At 34.1% G+C, this 14,332-nt stretch overlaps 1 protein-coding gene across 3 annotated transcripts in view; it reads right to left on the bottom strand.

Moving 5' to 3' along the window:
- LOC133640805 (RING finger protein 145-like) overlaps window positions 1-10,035 on the bottom strand; it is a 30,749-nt gene extending 20,714 nt beyond the window's left edge. The window contains exons 1-4 of one of the 3 annotated variants that reach the window (XM_062034479.1): window positions 9,909-10,035; window positions 6,062-6,231; window positions 1,028-1,136; window positions 835-926 (exon numbers count right to left, since the gene is read on the bottom strand). In XM_062034479.1, coding sequence (XP_061890463.1) covers window positions 835-926; window positions 1,028-1,136; window positions 6,062-6,230 — 370 coding nt within the window. In that variant the 5' untranslated portion in view covers window position 6,231; window positions 9,909-10,035. Of the gene's footprint in view, window positions 1-834; window positions 927-1,027; window positions 1,137-1,323; window positions 1,423-6,061; window positions 6,348-6,502; window positions 6,722-9,908 lie in introns of those variants that run through there. The other 2 variants (XM_062034478.1, XM_062034480.1) reach the window with 2 other exon arrangements.
- Window positions 10,036-14,332: the final 4,297 nt, after the last annotated feature.

Below are 14,332 nucleotides of genomic sequence, written 5' to 3'. Positions count from 1 at the left end.
GTTGATTTTCAAGGTAAACATTTATTTTCAAGGTAAAAGTTGATTTTCAAGGTAAAAAATGATTTTAAAAGGTAAAAGTTGATTTTCAAGGCAAAAAAATGATTTTCAAGGTAAAAAATGATTTTGGTAAAAAATGATTGTCAAGGTGAACATTTTTTTTCAAGGTAGAAAATGATTTTCAATGTAAAAAATGATTTTCAAGGTAAAAAATTATGTTCAAGGTAAAAAATGATTTTCAAGATAAAAGTTGATTTTCAAGGTAAAAGTTGATTTTCAAGGTAAAAGTTGATTTTCAAGGTAAAAAATGATTTTCAAGGAAAAAAATGATTTTCAAGGTAAAAGTTGATTTTCAAGGCAAATGATTTTCAAGGTAAAAAGTTGATTTTCAACTAAAAAATGATTTTCAAGGTAAAAAAAAAAGATTTTCAAAGTAAAAGTTGATTTTCAAGGTAAAAGTTGAAAATCAACTTTTACCTTGAAAATCAACTTTTACCTTGAAAATCAACTTTTACCTTGAAAATCATTTTTTACCTTGAAAAAAATTTTTCACCTGGAAAATAATTTTTTACCTTGAAAATCAACTTTTACCTTAAAAATCATTTTTTACCTTGAAAATCAACTTTTACCTTGAAAACCATTTTTTACCTTGAAAATGATTCTGATCATTTTAATGGGTGGCCAAATACTTTTGGCAATATAGTGTATGTGTGAATGTTTTGGAGCATTCACACATACATAGTTTGTAAGAAGAAGTAAAACATGAGTGGTGATATTGGTTGACGACACGGGTGGAGAAGAGTTACAAACATGAAGACATTGTTTTTAAGGACTCACTTGTCAGCGCAGACACAAATCTGTTGAAGGCCAGAGAATGGAGGTACACCGCGCCTTCGTAGCCAGACTGCATCTCCTCACGAATATACTCCCTGTGACATTGACAGACGCACAATATCACACGGTGACATCTCAGGGAAATGGAGGGATGGGTCGGCGTGTTATCTTAAGAAGCAAAAAGAGCGTGTCTGACTTGGAGATCTGGTGGCCCATGTAGAGCAGCATGGCGGCCAGGACGTGGAGGTAGAGCGTCACGATGTGTCTCAATGGCAGCACCAGCACCACCGCGTTGATCACGTGACCTTTGAAGACCAAGATATTTACCACTGTGCCTTAAAGAGCTCATTTTTCATTGACATTGTCAGAGAGGTACAGTGGCGGTCAAAAGTGTACATACACTTGTAAAGAACATCATGTCATGGCTGTCTTAAGTTTCGAATCGTTTCTACAACTCTTATTTGTTTGTGATAGAGTGATTGGAGCACATACTTGTTGGTCACTAATAGGGATGATGTTCGAAACCGATTCTCCCGGTTGTTCGATAAGAAAAGAACCGATTCCATGGACTCGAATCCCTTTTTGAGAACCGGTTCCCGTTATCGAGGCCACTATAGTAAAGAAAAAGAGTTGGTTCTTTATTCGAATCCCTGGGAACGAATCCCAAATGGGCAATGGTATGCCCATTTGATTGTAGACTCTTACTGACACCCTGTGGCGATAGGAAAATACTATGCGTCATTAGTTTGGGCACTTCCGGGTTGGCGACGTCAGTTCAGTTCATGAGACAATTGAGAAGTAGACAAGTTGTGTTAGCTCTTACAAGCCTTGGAAAAGATAAGTCTGTAAGTAAACTGTTTAACTTGTTTATGTAACTCAATATTAAGGTAGAAAGTGGTTAAGTTTGATACTAAGATGTTTATTGAAAAACGATTTTTGTGCACTGTTTCAATGGATGTTTTGAGGACTTAAAATGGCTGCCAGTCGTGTGTAGTTTCAACACTCAGAAGTATTTGTTTGATGATAGTACTGTATATTTGTGCGAAGCTAATATTTACATATTGTGTATTACATTTCAGTATGTTAATTGAATCACATAGCTTATACATTTGTCATTGTGTGTATTTCAGTTTTTAAAAAAAAAAAATAACAGTCCAGTGCAAGACAAAAGTAAAGATAGGAAAAGACAAAGCAAGATCAACAACAATAAAGAGCCTAAATGGATTAATCTGCTTTGGAACTTTATTAGACGTCTTGGATTGTTTGTTAGCTGTCTGCCTGTGTGTGTAGTTAGTATGTTCCAATAGCAGCAGAAGTGCACTTTTTGGAGAGCTGTATTATTTTCAGTTTTGTGCCCAAGGGACTGATTTTATTTAACACTATATTATTATTTATACACCTATAGTGATCACAGAGACAGGTTGTTTTTGTGTTACTGTATATATTTGTTTTTCTGAAAAATCCCAACTAAAATACTTTGGGTAACAACAGTCAATATTTATTTATTTTATTTTTATAGGGGGGGTAACAGTCAATATTTATTTATTTTATTTTAGTTTTTTCTTATCAAATAAAAGTGAGCTTTTGTTAAACCAAATATTGTGTTTTTTTCCATATACAACAACCTATCTGGACTCGATAAGAGAATCGATAAGGAATCGGTTCGATAAGAGGATTCGATAATGGGCTCGAACTCGATAATTTCTTATCAAACATCATCCCTAGTCACAAAAAACATTCATGAAGTTTGCTTCTTTTATGAATTTATTATGGGCAGTGTTGGGACTAACGCCGTTACTTTCGGCGGTAACTAATAATCTAACGCGTTATTTTTTTATATTTAGTAACTCAGTCACCGTTACTACACGATGCGTTACTGCGTTATTTTACGTTATTTTTTATGTAGTATCGGCTAGAAACTGAGAAGATCTGAGTGTGTTTTATTGGAGCGCTGCAGAAGAGGCGACCGGAAAAGAGCTGTGTGTGCGTGTGTGGGAGGGGGCGTGTCTGTGTTTACATCATGGCGGAGCCAGAAGTCGAGTTTCTTAACATGGAGATATTCTCACTACTTTTCTTTTGTCGACCACAAAGAAAAGAACATTTTAGTTAAATGTAAGTTGTGTCTTGGATCAAAGATCCTATCGTCGCAATTCAAATCTGCTGAAACAGCTACAAAAGCAACATGCTTCGACGAAGCTAGTAAAGAGAGACACACTTCACCTCCTAAGCAACAGCGGCTGGATTTTAACGAGGCACTGCGCACTGAAGGTACACACACTCTGTCAATTCTCTTATATACTCTTTCATTCTAGACTTCTAGAGTGTTTGATTATCACATTACTGTAAATGTATAGACCAGTGGTTCTTAACCTGGGTTCGATCGAACCCTAGGGGTTCGGTGAGTCAGGCTCAGGGGTTCGGCGGAGGTCAAGACACACCCGACTCATCGCGTAAATAAAAACTTCTCCCTATCGGCGTATTACGGATACGGCAACAGCAGAAGTCAGACTGATTTGCAGGTGTGTAATTTGTTGTGAGTTTATGCACTGTGTTGGTTTTGTTCTTTGAACAAGGTGATGTTCATGCACGCTTCATTTTGTGCACCAGTAATAAAACATGGTAACACTTTAGTATGGGGAACATATTCACCATTAATTAGTTGCTTATTAACATGCAAATTAGTAACATATTGGCTCTTAACTGGTCATTATTAAGTACTTATTAATGCCTTATTCGGCATGGCCTTATTATAACCCTAACCCTCTAACCTTGGCCCTAACCCTAACCAAATAACTCTAAATTAAGTCTTTGTTACTTAGAATATGTTCCCCTAGTGTCCAAAAACTCAAGTCTTTGTTACTTAGAATATGTTCCCCATACTAAAGTGTTACCAAAAACATATAACTTTGTCTTGAATTTGAAAAAAAAAACATTTTATTTTTCACTAAAGAAGGGTTCGGTGAATTCGCATATGAAACTGGTGGGGTTCGGTACCTCCAACAAGGTTAAGAACCATTGGTATAGACTATAAAGTTCACAAACATAAAGAGGGATGCCAGTGGGCCAGGCCAATCTTTCCTTATCTCTAAACTAAAACTGTGGAAATGTGTGGAGTGTTCTAGGCTTCAGACATGATTTTATTTCACAATTCCTTGAGAGAAAAAACCGCCTTGTTAGGCTTTGTGTATGTAGTGCAGGGGTCACCAACCTTTTTGAAACCAAGAGCTACTTTTTGGGTACTGATTAATGCGAAGGGCTACCAGTTTGATACACACTTAAATAAATTGCCAGAAATAGCCAATTTGCTCAATTTACCTTTAACTCTATGTTATTATTAATAATTAATTATATTTACACTTAATTGAACAGTTTTAAAGAGGAAAAAACACGAAAAAAATTACAATTACATTTTGAAACATAGTTTATCTTCAATTTCGACTCTCTAAAATTCAAAATTCAACCGAAAAAAAGAAGAGAAAAACTAGCTAACTCGAATCTTTTTGAAAAAATTAAAAAAATTATTTATAGAACATCATTACTAATTTTTCCTTATTAAAATTAATTTTAGAATTTTGATGACATGTTTTAAACAGGTTAAAATTCAATCTGCACTTTGTTAGAATATATAACAAATTGGACCAAGCTATATTTCTAACAAAGACAAATCATTATTTCTTCTAGATTTTCCAGAACAAAAATTTTAAAAGAAATTCAAAAGACTGTGAAATAAGATTTAAATTTGATTCTACAGATTTTCGAGATTTGCCAGAATAATTTTTGGGAATTTTAATCATAATAAGTTTGAAGAAATATTTCACAAATATTCTTCGTCGAAAAAACAGAAGCTAAAATGAAGAATTCAATTAAAATGTATTTATTATTCTTTACAATAAAAAAAATTCATTTACTTGAACATTGATTTAAATTGTCAGGAAAGAAGAGGAAGGAAATTAAAAGGTAAATAGGTATATGTGTTTAAAAATCCTAAAATCATTTTTAAGTTTGGATTTTTTCTCTAAAATTGTCCTTCTGAAAGTTATAAGAAGCAAAGTAAACAAATTAATGAATTTATTTAAACAAGTGAAGACCAAGTCTTTAAAATATTTTCTTGGATTTTCAAATTCTATTTGAGTTTTGTCTCTCTTAGAATTAAAAATGTCAGGCAAAGTGAGACCAGCTTGCTAGTAAATAAATAACATTTAAAAAAATAGAGGCAGCTCACTGGTAAGTGCTGCTATTTGAGCTATTTTTAGAACAGGCCAGCGGGCGACTCATCTGGTCCTTACGGGCTACCTGGTGCCCGCGGGCACCGCGTTCAGAGTTCAATGATGCAAATGCATGTCAAGTTGATCAACAGCTTGTATTATTCTCCAGTGCAATAACAGTACTGAAATGAAGGATAAAAGGGCATTAAAGGGGACCTTAAAAAAAATATATATATATATACTACCGTTCAAAAGTTTGGGGTCACATTGAAATGTCCTTATTTTTGAAGGAAAAGCACTGTACTTTTCAATGAAGATAACTTTAAACTAGTCTTAACTTTAAAGAAATACACTCTATACATTGCTAATGTGGTAAATGACTATTCTAGCTGCAAATGTCTGGTTTTTGGTGCAATATCTACATAGGTGTATAGAGGCCCATTTCCAGCAACTATCACTCCAGTGTTCTAATGGTACAATGTGTTTGCTCATTGGCTCAGAAGGCTAATTGATGATTAGAAAACCCTTGTGCAATCATGTTCACACATCTGAAAACACTTTAGCTCGTTACAGAAGCTACAAAACTGACCTTCCTTTGAGCAGATTGAGTTTCTGGAGCATCACATTTGTGGGGTCAATTAAACGCTCAAAATGGCCAGAAAAAGAGAACTTTCATCTGAAACTCGACAGTCTATTCTTGTTCTTAGAAATGAAGGCTATTCCACTAAATTGTTTGGGTGACCCCAAACTTTTGAACAGTAGTGTAAATAGTTACTTTTCACAGTAAAGCATTACTTTTTGGTGTAAGTAACTGAATTAGTAACTGAAGTTACTTTTGAAATAAAGTAACTAGTAACTGTAACTAGTTACTGGTTTTCAGTAACTAACCCAACACTGGTGGTCCGCCACAAATAAATGAATGTATCCGGACAAACGCCGCATCGACGCCTGTCTGACAACGTCGAGCAAAAATGAACATTATAGCAACCGTGAAAGGCGGGACTTTAAAAAGGTGTGTCACTCACCAAGGTAGTACATGTTCCAGATGACATATTTATATTTGAAGAGCATGTCTTGGTTTTTGGCCTTGAGGTGCTCCGTTAGGCTGTCTATGTCACACTTGTAGAGCAGGTCCAGGGCCAAGATGCTGGGCACCCTGAGGGCCACGTTGGCCAACTCCTCCAGACGAGGCATCCTAAATGAAAATGCACAAATAAGACTCCTTTTTAGGGGAGGGCGGGGCTGCTGAGCAGTGGGTCACATTCTCATTTTTTACGACAGTTTCGTCAGTTTGCGTCATCTTTTGGTCACCTGAAAGACAAAAAACCCAAACTTCTCAGCGTTTTTAAGTCATAAACGACAACTGTTTACTTGAGCAATGAAACGACAGTAATATCTTATGTTCAATGGGTGTTGTATAACATTGTCAGCGCCACTCAAACTGTTCAGTTTGAACGTAAACTTACGTTGCACAGTGACACAGCAGCAGTATGCTAGCGACATGTTTTTAAAACGCAGTACGTCAAATGTTTTACATTTTTAGCAACTACTGGACGAAAGTAAAAAATAAGCTACGACGACCCGGCGCGTAAAAGTGTGAGATATGAGACGATAGAAGGACGTGTAGATAGAGTTCCATACAATGTTATGGTTTCGGTAGCTTGCGTGCACACTTCCTGTATACGTCATAGCCAAGCGAGCCAATCAGATTGAGGAAATGTCCTTTTAAAAAAAAAAATCTTTTTTTTATTGAAAAAATAAAATTTAAAAAAAGATTGAGGGAATTGTGGGTAAAAGTTAATTGGAAAATGAATTTCACTTTAATTGCTAATATTTGCTGAAATAAATATTATTACAAAATTACACAATTTAGACTCGCAGACTCGAGATTTAAGAGTAGCTGGGGTGCACACTTCCTGTATACGTCATAGCCAAACGAGCCAATCAGATTGAGGACATGTCCTTTTTTTATTTATATATTTTTTTATTTTATTATCTTTTTTTTATTGGAAAAAAAAAGATTGAGAGAATTCTGGCTAAAAGTTAATTAAAAATGAATTTCACTTTAATTGCTAGTATTTGCTAAAAATATATATATATATTATTAAAAATTACACAATTTATGTAAATATGCATCTTTTTCAGTCAAATTTATTCACCAGAATAAATAAGAAAAGTGCGTTAGTCCTACAGTCACAAAATAAAATAAAAAAGAGCCTTTTTAGTAATATAATCCTTCATTTTTTTCCTTTTTTTTTAGATGAATATCTCGACGTAGACTCTAGATTTAAGAGTAGCTTGCGTGCACACTTCCTGTACACGTCATAGCCAAACGAGCCAATCAGATTGAGGAAATGTCCTTTAAAAAAAATAAATGTATTATCTTTTTTTTTTAATTGAAAAATAAAATAAAAAATTGAGGGAATTGTGGCTAAAAATTAATTTAAAAATGAGTTTCACTTTAATTGCTAATATATGATGAAAAAAATATTATTAAAAACGACACAATTTATGGAAACATGCATCTTTTTCAGTCAAATTTAATCACCAGAATAAATAAGAAAAGTGCATTAGTCTTACTGTCAAAAAAAATAAAATAAAAAAGAGCCTATTTAGTAACATAATCCTTAATTTTTTCATTTTTTTAGCTGACTACCTCGACCTAGACTCTAGATTTAAGAGTAGGTTGCGTGTACACTTCCTGTACACGTCATAGCCAAACGAGCCAATCAGGAAATGTCCTTTTTTTATATATATATATTTTTGTATATTTTTTCTTTTATTATCTTTTTTTTATTGGAAAAAAAAAAAGATTGAGGGAATTCTGGCTAAAAGTTAATTAAAAATTAATTTCACTTTTAATTGCTAATATTTGCTGAAATAAATATTATTAAAAATTACACAATTTATGGAAACATGTATCTTTTTCATTCAAATTTAATCACCAGAATAAAAAAGAAAAGTGCGTTAGTCTTACTGTCAAAAAAAATAAAATAAAAAAGAGCCTATTTAGTAACATAACCCTTCATTTTTGTCTTTTTTTTTTTTTTTAGATGAATATTTCGACATAGACTCTAGATTTATGAGTAGCTTGCGTGCACACTTCCTGTACACGTCATAGCCAAACGAGCCAATCAGATTGAGGACATGTCCTTTTTTTAATTATATATATATTTTTTTAAATCTTTTTTTTTATTGGGAAAAAAAACATGTATCTTTTTCAGTCAAATTTAATCACCAGAATAAATAAGAAAAGTGTGTAAAAAAGAGCCTTTTTAGTAACATAACCCTTTCATTTTTGTCTTTTTTTTTTTTTTTAGATGAATATCTCGACGTACACTCTAGATTTAAGGGTAGCTTGCATGCACACTTCCTGTACACGCCATAGCCAAACGAGCCAATCAGATTGAGGACATGTCCTTTTTTTATTTATATATTTTTAGTATTTTTTTTTTTATTGGAAAAAAAAAAAAAACGATCGAGGGAATTTTGGCAAAAATTTAATTGAAAAATGAATTTCACTTTATTTTGCTAACATGTGCTGAAAAAATATGATTATAAATTAAACATTACACAATTTATGGAAACATGTATCTTTTGAGGTAAAAATGTAATCACCAGAATAAGAAAAGTGCGTTAGTCCTACTGTTAAGAAATAAAATAAAAAACAGCCTTTTTAGTAATATAATCCTTAATTTTTTCATTTTTTAAATGACTATCTCGAAATAGACTCTAGATTTAAGAGTAGCTTTCGTGCACACTTCCTGTACACGTCATAGCCAAACGAGCCAATCAACATGTCCTTTTTTTATTTATATATTTTTTTGTATATTTTTTCCTTTTATTATCTTTTTTTTAATTGAAAAAAAAACTGATTGAAGGAATTTTGGCTAAAAGTCCATTCAAAATTAATTTCACTTTTAATTGCTAATATTTGCTGAAATAAATATTATTAAAATTACACCATTTATGGAAACATGTATCTTTTTCAGACAAATTTAATCACCAGAATAAAAAAGAAAAGTGCGTTAGTCTTACTGTCAAAAAAAATAAAATAAAAAAGAGCCTAATTAGTAACATAATCCTTCATTTTTTTCATTTTTTTAGATGACTACCTCGACGTAGACTCTAGATTTAAGAGTAGGTTGCGTGTACACTTCCTGTACACGTCATAGCCAAACGAGCCAATCAGATTGAGGACATGTTTTTTTATTTTTTTTATTTTTTTTTTGGTATATTTTTTAATTTAAAAAAAAAGAAAAGATTGAGGGAATTTTGGCTAAAAGTCCATTAAAAACATATTTCACTTGAATTACTAATATTTTCTGGAAAAAAGATATGATTAAAAATGAAAAATGACACAATGTACGGAAACGTGTATCTTTTTAGGTCAAATTTAATCACCAGAATAAGAAAAATACTGTCAAAAAATTAAATAAAAAAGTGCCTATTTAGTAATATAATCCTTCATTTTTTTAGATGAATATCTCAACGTCAACTCTTGATTTAAGAGTAGCTTGGGTGCACACTTCCTGTACACGTCATATCATGTGGAAACGAGCCAATCGGAATGAGGGATTTTTTAGATTTTTTTTGGTATTTTTTTACTTGAAATTTAAAAAATAAAAATAAAAAAGTTTTCTCTTTACGTAAAAAAATGTCACATATTTAAATTCAAAGGCAGATTCATTAATTATTTACTGTTACAAGCGGCCCTCTAATGGCAGCCATGACTGCGGTGTGGCCCTCAATGAAAACAAGTTTGACACCCCTGTTCTAATCCTTTCTTCTTTTCTCTATTCTTCCAACCTACCAAGAGTGTTCCTGTTTTCTCTCATATATGGTAATCAACAGAAAAGATATTGTTCTAACCCAAGGACTTCAAAGCGCAGAGAACCAAGGATCTGCCCAATTTCCAGACGACCTCTTTTCGAAGTGTTTTACAAACTCTTTTTGAACTATCTTACGACCTCTTCTTTTGAACTATTCTGTAACCAAAGGCAAACGCTGTTTACGACCCACTTCCCTCTGGAAGTGGAAGCGGTGGTCAGGTGGCCAGAGAAAGTCAAATAAAGAAGGAGGAGTGCAATCTTTTGGCAGAACGTAATGACACTGTACAAGGGTACAGATGTGCACGTTTCTCCTCACTGGACCACATTGAATTCTGTCTCTGTTTAATTCTTTGCCTCTTGTCTTGTTTAATAGATGTCATCAGTGTTTGAACCTGACGACTCTGGTTTGCTTGTTTCTCCGGAAAAAGGCTCAAAATGTGGGAAAATGTTGGCAACACAACAAGCAAGCAATAAAGACCAAAAACAAAAAAAAAACCATCCCATAGGGAAAAGCGAGTGATCGGATGAGTGATGAAAAAATACAACATCCTGTTCTTCCATGGGGCTGGGACATTTTGTTCTCTTCAAAGCCAAATGCGCTGGAAATTGTCCAGAAGAAGAAAAAAAACAGTGAAAACGCTGATGAGTGGAGAATGAAATGTAGCAGGAGGAGTGTGTTAAAGTCATAATTTGGTGCATGCATTGCACAGTAAACCACAAACATTTCCATAAATAGTATCTATGGGGGGGACTATTATTCCTAGTCTGTAAATAAAGTCCATGCAAAAAGAGAATACAATGATTTGCAAATCCTTTTCAACTTATATTCAATTGAATAGACCGCAAAGACAAGATATTTAACGTTCACACTGAGAAACGTTGTTTTTTTTGTGCAAATATTAGCTCATTTGGGATTTGATGCCTGCAACATGTTTCAAAAAAGCTGGCAGAGGTGGCAAAAAAGACTGAGAAAGTTGAGGAATGCTCGCCAAACACTTATTTGGAACATCCCGCGGGTTAATTGGGAACAGGCGGGTGCCATGATTGGGTGTAAAAGCAGCTTCTGTGAAATGCTCGGTCATTCACAAACAAGGACGGGGCGAGAGTCACCACTTGGTCAACAAATGCCTGAGCAAATTGTTTGAGGACAACATTTCTCAACCAGCTATTGCAAGGAATTTAGGGATTTCACCATCTACGCTCCGTAATATCATCAAAAGGTTCAGAGAATCTGGAGAAATCACTGCAAATAAGCGATGATATTACGTACCTTCGATTCCTCGGGCGGTACTGCATCAAAAAGCGACATCAGTGTGTAAAGGATATCACCACATGGGCTCAGGAACACTTAAAAAAACCACTGTCAGCAACTACAGTTCGTCGCTGCATTTGTAAGTGCAAGTTAGAAGTATATTATTGAAAACCAAAGCCATTTATCAACAACACCCAGAAACGCCTTCGGCTTCGCAGGGCCCGAGCTCATCTAAAATGGACTGATGCAAAGTGGAAAAGTGTTCCGTGGTCTGACGAGTCCACATTTCAAATTGTTTTTTGGGAAACTGTGGATGTCGTGTCCTCCGGACCAACATCCGGACTGTTCTAGGCGCAAAATGTAAAAGGCAGCATGTGTGATGGTATGGGGGTGTATTAGTGGCCAAGACATGGGTAACTTACACATCTGTGAAGGCACCATTAATGCTGAAAGGTACTTACAGGTTTTGGAGCAACATATGTTGCCATCCAAGCAACGTTATCATGGACGCCCCTGCTTATTTCAGCAAGACAATGCCAAGCCACGTGTTACTACATTGCGGGTACTAGACTGGCCCGCCTGTAGTCCAGACCTGTCTCCCGTTGAAAATGTGTGGCGCAATATGAAGCCTAAATCTGTCCATCGGATCCAGTTGTCGTCTTAACATGCTTTTATTCACGACATTATAGCTAATTCAAGTGCTAACTGCTAGCCTCAGACACATACACATGAAGAACAACTCAATTGCTCTGTTCATTGCTATTCTGAATGTTGCTGGGTCGGGTTCGGTTTTGGAATTGGATTGCATTATTATGGTATTGTTTTGTTGGATTGATTAATAATTTAAAAAAAATTAAAAAAGAAGAACAGCTACATTTCAAAAAGAGAGGTAAAACAAAAGTAGTGAACGTAAGGAAAACAATGATAAATACAATACCGTGGCAACATGGGACAAGCAGAAATGCACATAGCCATGTTTGTTTACATTGGAAGTCCACCGCTTCTCCGGCACTTGCAGTTAGCAAACTCGTCCAAAAGATGGCGCCATAACACAAACAATAAAGCACATTTTAGTTTATGCCAGGTTCTGCGCATGTCAAAGTAAGGTATTCCGATTGAATTAATGAGATCATTTTTTTCAGGGTCCATGTTTCCATTCCTGCTTCCGCCATCCTGGTCACTGCCGTTGTGTCCTTGGGCAAGACACGCTATCCACCTGCTCCCAGTGCCACCCACACTGATTTAAATGCAACTTAGATATTGCACACTAAAAATGCTGGATTATTTTGACAACCCAATTTATGTGTTACTAGCGTTGGGTTGAATTTGGGGGTTATTTTTATGAAGAGCAATACATTTTTTGGGTTATAAGGGTATTTTTTTTAACTAAATTTCTGGGTTTTCAAAATTATGAACCATTTTTGGGTTGTTTTTCAACCAGTAACCCATTTTTGGGTAAAAGGCTTTTTTTTATTATTAAAAAGTTACTTTTTTCTTAAAGGGAATTTTATTATTATTAACATTATTTACAATCACCCTACATTGAGTTAGCATAACTCAACCTTTGGGTTAAATAATTTAACCCAATAGTTTGGTTGGGAATAACCCAACATTAAGTTATCATAACTCAACATTTGGGTTAAAAAATTCAACCCAATAGTTTGGTTGGGAATAACCCAACATTAAGTTATCATAACTCAACTTTTGGGTTAAATAATTCAACCCAATAGTTTGGTTGGGAATAACCCAACATTAAGTTAGCATAACTCAACTTTTGGGTTAAATAATTCAACCCAATAGTTTGGTTGGGAATAACCCAACATTAAGTTATCATAACTCAACCTTTGGGTTAAATAATTCAACCCAATAGTTTGGTTGGGAATAACCCAACATTAAGTTATCATAACTCAACTTTTGGGTTAAAAAATTCAAACCAATAGTTTGGTTGGGAATAACCCAACATTAAGTTAGCATAACTCAACTTTTGGGTTAAATAATTCAACCCAATAGTTTGGTTGGGAATAACCCAACATTAAGATATCATAACTCAACCTTTGGGTTAAATAATTCAACCCAATAGTTTGGTTGGGAATAACCCAACATTAAGTTATCATAACTCAACTTTTGGGTTAAAAAATTCAAACCAATAGTTTGGTTGGGAATAACCCAACATTAGGTTATCATAACTAAACATTTGGGTTAAAAAATTCAACCCAATAGTTTGGTTGGAAATAACCCAACATTAAATTATCATAATTCAACTTTTGGGTTAAATAATTCAACCCAATAGTTTGGTTGGGAATAACCCAACATTAAGTTATCATAACTCAACTTTTGGGTTGAATAATTCAACCCAATAGTTTGGTTGGGAATAACCCAACATTAAGTTATCATAACTCAACTTTTGGGTTAAAAAATTCAAACCAATAGTTTGGTTGGGAATAACCCAACATTAGGTTATCATAACTAAACATTTGGGTTAAAAAATTCAACCCAATAGTTTGGTTGGAAATAACCCAACATTAAATTATCATAACTCAACTTTTGGGTTAAATAATTCAACCCAATAGTTTGGTTGGAAATAACCCAACATTAAATTATCATAACTCAACTTTTGGGTTAAAAAATTCAACCCAATAGTTTGGTTGGGAATAACCCAACATTAAGTTATCATAACTCAACTTTTGGGTTAAATAATTCAACCCAATAGTTTGGTTGGGAATAACCCAACATTAAGTTATCATAACTCAACCTTTGGGTTAAATAATTTAACCCAATAGTTTGGTTGGGAATAACCCAACATTAAGTTATCATAACTAAACATTTGGGTTAAAAAATTCAACCCAATAGTTTGGTTGGGAATAACCCAACATTAAGTTATCATAACTAAACATTTGGGTTGAAAAATTCAACCCAATAGTTTGGTTGGAAATAACCCAACATTAAGTTATCATAACTCAACTTTTGGGTTAAATAATTCAACCCAATAGTTTGGTTGGGAATAACCCAACATTAAGTTATCATAACTCAACTTTTGGGTTGAATAATTCAACCCAATAGTTTGGTTGGAAACAACCCAACATTAAGTTATCATAACTCAACTTTTGGGTTAAATAATTCAACCCAATAGTTTGGTTGGGAATAACCCAACATTAAGTTATCATAACTCAACATTTGGGTTAAAAAATTCAACCCAATAGTTTGGTTGGAAA

This window comes from Entelurus aequoreus, linkage group LG23 (genome assembly GCF_033978785.1).
Source record: "Entelurus aequoreus isolate RoL-2023_Sb linkage group LG23, RoL_Eaeq_v1.1, whole genome shotgun sequence".
NCBI lineage: Eukaryota > Metazoa > Chordata > Actinopteri > Syngnathiformes > Syngnathidae > Entelurus > Entelurus aequoreus.
The sequence above is the reverse complement of the archived record's forward strand: the minus strand, read 5'-3'. Positions and strand labels throughout refer to the sequence as shown.